Source organism: Camellia sinensis, chromosome 1 (assembly GCF_055761805.1).
Source record: "Camellia sinensis isolate YWXY chromosome 1, ASM5576180v1, whole genome shotgun sequence".
NCBI lineage: Eukaryota > Viridiplantae > Streptophyta > Magnoliopsida > Ericales > Theaceae > Camellia > Camellia sinensis.
In genome coordinates this window covers 98,763,320-98,773,518 of record NC_138961.1, presented here as the reverse complement: position 1 = coordinate 98,773,518, position 10,199 = coordinate 98,763,320, and the positions used below count along the sequence as shown (strand labels likewise).

Genomic DNA, 10,199 nt, shown 5'->3' with positions numbered 1-10,199 from the left:
TCAAAAGCTCTACCAAACAGAGTCTAGTTTTCTCAAATCAATTACTCACCTATCAATCACATACTCAAAATAAAAAAAAATAAAAAATAAATATTGAAGACTTCAAAAATTTTATTAAATTATTTATCAAATATTTCATATAAATACGAGACCGATACTATATAAATTTCATACAAATCTCATACTCATATAAAACATTTAGGAATAATTTGGGATATTCTAAATAAGTATACTTTTTGATTTTTTATAAAAAAAATGTGTAAAAAAATAGAGATGAGATATTGATTGATGTGACCCAAAAAAAATAAAAAAATAAAAAGATAGACTAAAATAAGGGCCTTGTTTGGTTTGTATTTGAGAAACATGTCTTGAGATAAAAAGTACGAAAATTTATTTGGTTTGATTTTTTTTCAAAAGATGTTTTGAAAAATTATTTTAAGAGAGAGTTTTGGAAAAAGTGATTGATTTGATGTGTATGAGAGAGAGATTTGTTTGAAAAATTTGTAAACCAAACAAGTTTTGAAAAAATTTTTTGAAAAAATTTGTTTAGTTTAATTACTTTTAAAAATTTATTTGTAGAAAATTTTTCTCAAAATTTTTTGAGAAATACAAACCAAACAAGGTATCCCAAACAAGACTTAATAAAAAATTTAAAACCATTACTCAATAAAAAAATGCCAGGCCAAAGTTGCTATGTCACCCGAAAACCACTATGGTGTCATACATATAACCTCACACGCACGCAACACATCAACTTGACCCTTGACAAAACAGCTGTTCTGTCTCCCTCTCTCTCTCTCTCTCTCTCTCTTTCTCTCTCTTCCAACTCGTTGCAACTGTGCTCCGCCCCCATCCCCACAGCCTGGCCACTCATCATTTGCCGCGTTCCCATATGTGCTTATTTGTCTATATATAGTCACTTCACTTCCCATATTAATAATCTACCCACTTGAACTTCGTTGTTATTCATATTTAAGTACCTTAAAAAAATACATATTTGATCGTCACTTTGTGGGTTTGCGCCGCAAAAGCAAACTTAGGCCTCGTTGCAACTGTGCGCCGCCCCCATCCCCACAGCCTGCTCATCACTCTCAACTCTCATCCCAAATCATACTTGTAACCACTACTATACTCTATGGATTTGGACATGGAAATCGATATGTTTTCTCACTTTTCTGACCCACTTCCTAGTTTCTGGTCCAACAACGTCCCGGAATCTCCGTCGGTGTCAGATTGTGGCAGTGGTGCTCGGCCAGCTGCTAGGTTTTCTGACGAGGAGGTTTTGTTGGCTTCAAGCTGTCCGAAGAAGAGGGGAGGGAGGAAGAAAGTCAGGGAGACTCGGCACCAGGTGTACCGAGGTGTCAGGTGGAGGAACAACAGTAAATGGGTCTGCGAAGTGCGCGAGCCAAATAAGAAGTCGAGGATATGGCTCGGGACGTTTCCGACTGCGGAAATGGCTGCGAGAGCTCACGACGTTGCTGCGATTGCTTTGAGAGGTCGGCTAGCTTGTCTCAATTTCGCCGATTCGGTTTGGAAGCTGCCTATTCCGGCTTCATTGAAGCCCACGGATATTCAAAAGGCGGCGACGGAGGCGGCAGAAGCGTTTCGGCCATCGTTGCAGTACCTAGAGGTTTCTGGTGACGTAACAAAGCCGGAGAATGTGCCGGCGACAATGCCGGAGAAAATACTTTACGTTGACGAGGAGGCGGTTTTCGGTATGCCGGGATTTCTTGCAAACATGTCAGAAGGATTGATGCTACCTCCTATACTACCTCACTGTGCAGGAGGAGAGTGGTACCAGGGTGATGACGTGGAAGCTTTTGATGACGTGGCACTCTGGAGCTTCTCAATTTAAGAACCTTAGTCGTTTGCGCTTGAAAAATGATTTACACCTCAAAAAAAAATTTTTTTTAATGGAACTTTAATTTGTCCCTTTTTTTTTTTTTAAAATTTATTGCTAAACAGTTCATTAAAACTGTACTGCAGAAGCTCTAATTACAACTCTGTAACAACTTCGTTTTGGCTTTTGTCTGGTCCGAGAAAGAAAGAGATTTTTTAAAACTAGATTACCATACTTTTAATTTTTTTTTGTTAAAGTACGGAAATTATAATTCTGTTGTTTGGAAAATTATTATTTTAATATGTTTTTTTAATTTTTTTTATTATTTTAGTAGGTTAAAATTTTTATATTTGAAAAGATGATTTGATTTTTTTGTAATTTGATGTAATATTTGTGACAGAAAAAATGAAACGAATATGAATTTAATGTGATATTTTATCTTATTAATTATTTTAATTTAATTTATTTTTATTTTTATTTATTTTTTTGTTAATTTTAGCGTAAAAGTAGTTCTAACCAAGCACTCCATTGTATGAGAAAAAAAAAAAAGGAAAAAGACAAGAGAGATATTTTTTAAAAAGTATTTTTTGGTTCAAGTACAGCAATTATAAGTATATGAAAATAATTTAAAAAATGGAAAAAGATTAAAAATAAATAATAAAAAAATATGCGTGCTCTGGTGTAAGGAACTATCCTATCATCAACCGAGGTTTATGAGTGTAGTGTGTATAGCATATAGGGTGTGTTTGTTTGCACGGACTGGATAAGGAGAGATTATAATTTATCGGATTGTTAGTCTCGGGATATATTGTTTCGGGACTATTTGGTTGGATTGGATTTGTATCCTAAGTTTGTTTAGTCATAGATGTCTGGATTAGACTATTTTTAGTAAATCTAATGTTTGGTTAGACGGATTGGATAAGGATAAATGTTCAAAAGATTATTTTACCCTTATAATCTATAATTTATAATTTAACAACACTAAAAAAATTTAATTTATAAGGCCACAATTTTTAATTTATTATTTTCAATTAAATTAATTTTATATTTTATATTTTTATTTAATATATAATTTTAAATAACGACAATAAAAAAATAATTTTATTTAATATATAAATTAAATTTTCAACAACATTAAAAAAATTTAATTTATAAGGTCATAATTTATAATTTATTATTTTTAAATAAATTTAATTTATAATTTATATTTTTTATTTAATATATAATTTTAAATTAACAATACTAAAAAAAAATTTATTCAATATGTAAATTTAATTTTTTAACAAGACTAAAAAAATTTAATTTATAAGGCCATAATTTATAATTTATTATTTTTAATTAAATTTAATTTATAATTTATAATTTATAATTTAAATTTTGTATTTAATATATAGTTTTAAGTTAACAATACTAAAAAAATAATTTATAAATATTCAAAAGACTATTTTACCTTTTTCTAATTGTTCACTAAGTAATAGCATGAAGGGTAAAATGGACATTTCACAAAATAATCTCATGGGATTGTCCCACACCCCCCATGGGATAGGATAGTCCCATATTTGTGGGACTAATAGTCCGGAGCAAAATTTTTCAAACAAACACCGGACTATTAGTCCGGTGGGACTAATAGTCTAATCCCACCATCTTATTCCTCAAAACAAACATGCTCATAAAGTTCTAGGGTTCGTTTGTTTTCAGAGGTAGAATGTAAGAGATTGATAGTGAGGGGCTTGATAGTGAGGAAATTAATAATGAGAAATTGTTAAATTATTTTCATATAAAATAATAAAATAAATAAAAAAATATAAAAAATTAAACATTAATATTTTTAAAAAAATTCCTAATATATAAAAAATAAAAAAAATAAAAAAATTTCTAATCCCCTCATTATTTTTCTAATACCATCTCTATTTCCTCACTATAAATCTTCCTTCCAAAGGTATTAGTAATACTAAGGTATTAGTAGTTCTAAGCCTATCTCTCAAAACAAATAAGATATTAATAATACCAAAATATTAATAATCTTAATCTTCTTCCTATAACTCCAAACAAACAGCGCTAGAAGTGTTTATAATGTAGTGTGTATAATGCAAAAAACTACAAAAGTAGTTATAAATAAAAGGATTATTTCTCATACAGTTATTGTTAAGCAAACTTTTCGATTTGGGTGCCAAGGTCTAATTGGTCAGGCCTCCATTTTAATAGTTCACTTGGTCAAATGAAGCTTATTATTGATAGGTCCATCTTGTTCCATTTGGAGATTAAAATTTGACACATTTAATTTAGTTTATGGGTTTATTTTTAGATTTCATTTTGATAATCTGAATCGTTTAATATTTAAACCTCATTGAGTACTATATCTTTGTAAATAATTATATTGATAAGATATTGATAATTATTTGTTCAGATCAGATTTGTATTAAAAAAATAAACGATGAAAAAAGAAACAGTTGATAGAATTCTGATCCGATCAAATAACTAACGATATCTGAACAACGTAATCTTTTACAAAGATATAGTACTCAATGAGTTTTACAAAATCTCTTTAATGTAGTTTACCCAAAACTTACTAATGAATTTTTGTACTCTTTTTGAAATGGTTTGAAGAATCTTACATCCTTTTTTGGGAGCGTTACATTAGAATGTTACATTTGGTACTAATGAATTACATTGAAGTGTTACACTAAGGAATTTTTTTGAAATGTTATATTGGAGTGTTACATTTGAGAAAGTATAGTAATGATTTTTTTTTTTTTTTTAAATGTTACAGTTTAAAATTATATATTCGCCCAAAGCTTATTAAGGAGTTTTTGTATCTATTTTGAAATGTTTGAAGAATCCCATATCCTTTTAGAATATTTGAAAGATCCTATATCCACTAACCAACCAACCTGAAACGAATTTTTGTACTTTTTTTGGAATGATTTGAAGAATCTCACATCCTTTTTTTTGGAGTATTACATTAGAATGTTACATTTGGTACTCATGAATTACATTGGAGTGTTACACTAAGGAATTTTTTTAGAGTCTTATATTGGAGTGTTACGTTTGAGAAAAATGTAGTAATGATTATTTTTTTTATTTTTATTTTTTTTGAAGTGTTATATTGGAGTGTTACAGTTTAAAATTATACATTTGCTCAAAGTTTACTAAGGAGTTTTTGTACTCCTTTTGAAATGTGAAATGTTTGAAGAATCTCATATCCTTTTGGAATGTTTGAAATATCTCATATTTCAAGACATTTTTATACTCATTTTGAAATGTTTTTCCAATAAAAAAGATTCACATATAAAAATTAATCATAAATTTAATTCCCATAAATTATGTACCTTACGTTTCTAGTACAAAAGAATAACGAAAAGAAACATATTAGAAATAAGGGTATAATCGTAAATTCAATTTTCAAATAATATATTAAATCTTCATTTTAAAAATCAATGGGACTAATTGGTCTATAAGAAAATTCTTGGGATTAAATGGATCATCATTCCCTAAGATAGGATTTATAAATTAATTTTTCCATATATATATATATATATATCACAATTCAAACACAAAAAAGATTTATATTTTAGCTTTTTAATATCAAAGGACAAAGGAAAAAAAGAAACAAAAAATAATATACATATATTTAGAGAGAGAGAGAGAGAGAGAGAGAGAGAGAGAGAGAGAAATTTACAAGTGACGCGTTCAATGGGAATAAATTAAAATGAATATATATATATATGGGCGAACTACATGAACTGTCCTTATAACTTGGGACTTGTCTCACTTTGGTCTCTAATCTTTCAATTGTGATATATTAGATCCTGAATTTTGAATCTCGTTTCAAATAAGGGCAATTGAAGATACTGTTACTCTATTTGAAGGGCAAAGTTGTGAAGATGTGGTGGGGCAACTGACGGAGATTCTAGCAATGAAGGCATCTGCAAATGACGTCGGTTTGCAATCGTCGAGCTGCCGCCAGTGATCCAAGAGCACTCCTTTATCTTGCTTTTCTTTTCTTTTCTTTTTTTTTTTTCCATGTATTTTTGCTTGGGAGTGGGCACTTATAGTTTCAACTCTCTTCTGTACCACTTTGATCGGGGTTTGATCCTTGACATTTAACTAGAAGAGTTTTGTTTTGCAAATCCGAATGGCATGAATGACACTACACTGAGCATGAAAACTATTTTGTTTTGAATTTTGAAATTGAAAATGGTTGCATTTCAATGAGTTTTGAACTGAATATCGAGCCTATAACTGACCAAAACACAAAATATAACTCAAGGAAAAGAAAAGAAAATGAAAACATCCCAAACGTACCCTTTTACGCTTGCTGGAATAAAATGGACACAAAACAAAGCATCACCAGTCGATCGCCCAGTCAATCACCTGACTAAAAGACATAGTCAGGGACAACTACTGTGCATTTTTTGATGAGTGCTTGATTTAAAGAAAAAGTACAAGTTAATGTGACTTTGGTAATGAGGACAAGGCATGGCTAACGCCCTTGAGAGACTCGATAGAGCGGCTTGTAATTCTGAATGGCGCCTAGCTTTCACTGAAGGGGCGGTTCGTAATCTTCCTCAGACCTACTCAGACCACTCTCCTATGGTTGTGTACACACAAGGTATGTCATCTCTTACCCCCTTAGCTAGGCTTTTTCGTATGGAAGCTGCTGGTTCACTGATCCTGATTTTAAGTAACTTGTTAAAGAAGCTTGGAGTATTAGCCATAATTTGATTCCCGAAGCCACGGTTTTGCTTACTAAAAATGCTATTTCTTGGAATAAAACCCATTTTGGGAACATTTTTCGAAAAAAGAGATGGCTTTTGCGGTGAATTGAGAGTATCCAAAAATCTCAATCCATTAAGTATTCTCATAATCTTTTCCTTCTTGAAAAGGATCTTGTTAAAGAGTTTAATACCATTCCATATCAAGAAGAGTTATTGTGGTACCAAAAGCCTGGATCTAATTGGATCTCCTTGGGGGATCGTAATACTAAGTTTTTTCACATCTCGACGATTGCCAAGCGTAGAAAATCGAGGGTGTCCACCCTCAAAGATGCTCAAGGGGTTTGGATCTTTGATACCTCTGTCTTAAAAAACGATGTCCAAACTTATTTAGGTCTCTTTTCCAAGCCAATCAGCATCTGCGATCTCACCGTGTTTCTACCCTCTTGCAACCGAAAGTTAGCTTTGAACACAACCGTGCCCTCACTAGACCTATTACTGATTTAGAGGTGTGGGATGCTATCAAGAGCATTAGAGCCTTCAAAGCCCCTGGCCCTGATGGTATCCAATCCATCTTTTACCATACTCATTGGGATATTGTGGGCCCTTCCGTGTGTAAGTTTATTCAGAATTGTTTCTCCTCTAAAGAGTCCCTGACAATTTTAAATATTTCCTTATCACCCTTATCTCTAAACTTGATAATCCTGAGTCTATTCATCAATTCAGACCCATCAGCCTTTGTAATGTCTTGCATAAAACCCTCACTAAAATCTTGGTTTGTAGGCTTAGGCCTCTTCTGGCCAGCATTGTTGGTCCTTTTCAAAGCAGCTTCATTCCTCAGCGCACGACTTGTGATAACATCATTATTGCTCAGGAGATCATTCATACTCTCAGAGGGCTTAAGGGTAAGAGGGGTGATATGATCTTGAAAATTGATTTAGAAAAGGCTTATGACAACGTGTCTTGTCATTTCCTTTATCAGACCCTTGTTGATTTTAACTTTAATGATCATTGGATTGAGTTAATTATGAATTGTGTTACCAATGTAAAAGCCTCTATTCTATGGAGTGGTGAGAAACTGGAGGAGTTTCCTATAGAAAAGGGGTCGAGGCAAGGTGATCCTCTATCCCCATACCTCTTTGTGTTATGTATGGAGAAACTCTCAAATATGATATCTGGGAAAGTTCATCAAAATAGGTGGAAGGGTGTTAAGGCTTCTAATAAGAGGCCTCTCATCTCACATCTTTTTTTTTGCTGATGATCTCTTATTGTTTGGGAAAGTTGGTGTGAGTAATTGTAATACCATTATGGAGGTGCTGAATGATTTTAGCGCTGCTTTTGGTCTCAAGATCAGTTTACTTAAATCCAAATTATTCATTTCTCCTAATATTGCCTGCCATGAAGCTAGGAGTTTGAGTAATGTGTGTGGTATCTCCTTGACTTCTGATCTGGGGAAATATCTTGGTATTCCTCTTATCAATAAGAGGTGTAATCGTCACTTCTTTTGGTTTATTACGGATAAAATTCAATGTAGACTTACTAGTTGGAAATCGAACTTGCTATCCTTGGCTGGGAGGTCTACATTGGTTCAAGCTGTCTCCTCGGCTTTGCCCTCTTATGCTATGCAAACTCTTGCTCTTCCGGGGAGTATTTGTAATGATATTGATAAATTAAATCGTAACTTCCTTTGGGGAGACACTGAAACTAGTAAGAGAGTCCATCTTGTGAAGTGGACGACTGTGTGCCAAAGTGAAAAGATGGGGGGGCTTGGCCCGAGAATGGCTAAGACTCAAAACTTGGCTCTTTTGGCTAAGTTGGGTTGGAAAATTTTGATTAAGGAGGATTGCCTGTGGGTTAAAGTCCTTGAGGCTAAATAATGTTCTGACAGTGATTTATCCTCTTATTCTTCTAAAAAGTCTGCTTCTCACATTTGGAGAGGTATTCTCTAAACTAGAGATATCTTGAAGAAAGGGATTAAATGGAGTGTGGGTGATGGTTCTTGTATTTCCATTTGGTATGATTGGTGGTGTGGTGAAGAGGCTTTGGCTTCTATTTTCCCTAGTCATCCCCTTATAACCTCTGAAAAGGTGGCTACTCTTTTGGATGTTGAGGGTAACTGGGATATGGATGCGGTCCACGCTAAACTCCCTAGTGAGGCTCTCGGTTGTTTTCTAAAAGTAACTCTGCCTCGTTTTGTCACATTTCCTGATAATCCTCATTGGAGGGGGTCTATTGGGGGAGGTTTCTCCACTGCTACAGCTTATAAAATTGCTTCTAATCAAGTGGATGAGAATATGGATTTTGAGTGGGTGTGGAAATTGAAAATCCCACAAAAACTTAAATGTTTTTTCTGGTTGATCCTTCTTGGTAGGCTTCTTACCAATGATACGAGAATGAGAAGAGGGTTGCCTGATAATGCGGAATGTCCTCGGTGTGGTTTTCACACTAAAGAAACTGCGCATATCTTTCGCAATTGTGTGGCCACTAAGGCTAGTTGGAGTAATGTGGCTGGTACTCTGTGGCTATCTACTGATAGTTAGTTGTGTCTTACCTCTTGGATCAAAAAGAATTTGAAACCTTGGCAGTTTTCTGACCCTTTTTGGAATCTTCTTTTCATTGCTTCTCTTTGGCAAATTTGGCTTGACAGGAATAAAAAAGTTTTTGATAATGTGGATCCCATTTTGAACCAGTCTTTATACCTTATTCATAGTTATGCTAACTAGATTTTGCAAGCTTTTAGTATGAATGTTATTTCCACCCCACAGATAACCACTCTAATTAACTAGTCTTCTCCTTCTTTAGGGAAAATTAAACTCAATACCAATGGGTGTTCACGTGGTAATCCATGGGATGGAGGCTTTGGTGGAGCCTTTCACGATGAAGCAGGAACTTGGCTATCCGGTTTCTTCGGCAAGCTTGAAAACTGTTATAGCCTTTGAAGCTGAAATGTGGGGCATTTACCGCGGCTTGACCATTGTTTTGGAGAAAGGACTCCATGAAGTTATCATTGAAACTGACTCTACTATGGCTAAGGAGCTTCTGACCAATGTCCCACCTCCAAATTGTTTATACCGAAGCATCGTTGAGGATTCTCGTCACTTGTTACAACGTTGTTGCTGCTCCATTTGGCACATTATGTGGGAAGCTAATCAATGTGCAGACATACTTGCTAATATGGGAGCTGATCAAGCAGAATTCCTGGTGGTTGTGGAGGAGCCACCTGCTGAAGTGCGTAGCCAAGTCCTTGCTGATATGGTGGGAGTGGCTTATAGGAGGCTTTAGTGTCTCTGTTTTATTTTTCTGCTTCTGTTTCTTTTCTTTTCCTATTCCACTGTACCAAAAAAAAGGTAATGAGGACTCAAGAGTAAGGTAAAAAGACAGAAAACCTAATTTGACTGTGCCCCTATTTTATCGTTTTGAATTTTTTCTTTTGATTTTCTACCTAAAAGAGTTTAATCAACATGATAGTTAGATTAGCATGCTTATTCCACTCTCCATTTTAAAATCATGTAAGTTAGGCTGCGAGCACTAAAAATTTTCCCTTTTTGATCCAAAGAATGGTTTGGGTTTTGCAAAAATGGAATAATTGTCGAGAAAATCAGTCAACTTCATTAAAAATTCTCAAAATCTGTTTTTGCAAATGA

At 33.7% G+C, this 10,199-nt stretch overlaps 2 protein-coding genes across 2 annotated transcripts; both read left to right on the top strand.

The window, feature by feature from the left end:
• The first annotated feature begins 757 nt into the window (after positions 1-757).
• Positions 758-2,283, top strand: LOC114260025 (dehydration-responsive element-binding protein 1D). The gene has a single exon (XM_028200075.2). It carries the CDS (start codon positions 1,136-1,138, stop codon positions 1,853-1,855), a length of 720 nt encoding a protein of 239 aa, XP_028055876.2. The 5' UTR covers positions 758-1,135; the 3' UTR covers positions 1,856-2,283.
• Positions 2,284-9,378: 7,095 nt separating this feature from the next.
• LOC145807869 (uncharacterized) lies at positions 9,379-9,837 on the top strand. Its single transcript, XM_082906863.1, has one exon. It carries the CDS (start codon positions 9,379-9,381, stop codon positions 9,835-9,837), a length of 459 nt encoding a protein of 152 aa, XP_082762989.1.
• The last annotated feature ends 362 nt before the right edge of the window (positions 9,838-10,199 follow it).

Excerpts from the sequence above, each read along its gene's own strand:
- LOC114260025 (XM_028200075.2), top strand. The coding sequence starts at position 1,136 with ATGGATTTGGACATGGAAATCGATATGTTTTCTCACTTTTCTGACCCA.
- LOC145807869 (XM_082906863.1), top strand. The coding sequence starts at position 9,379 with ATGGGTGTTCACGTGGTAATCCATGGGATGGAGGCTTTGGTGGAGCCT.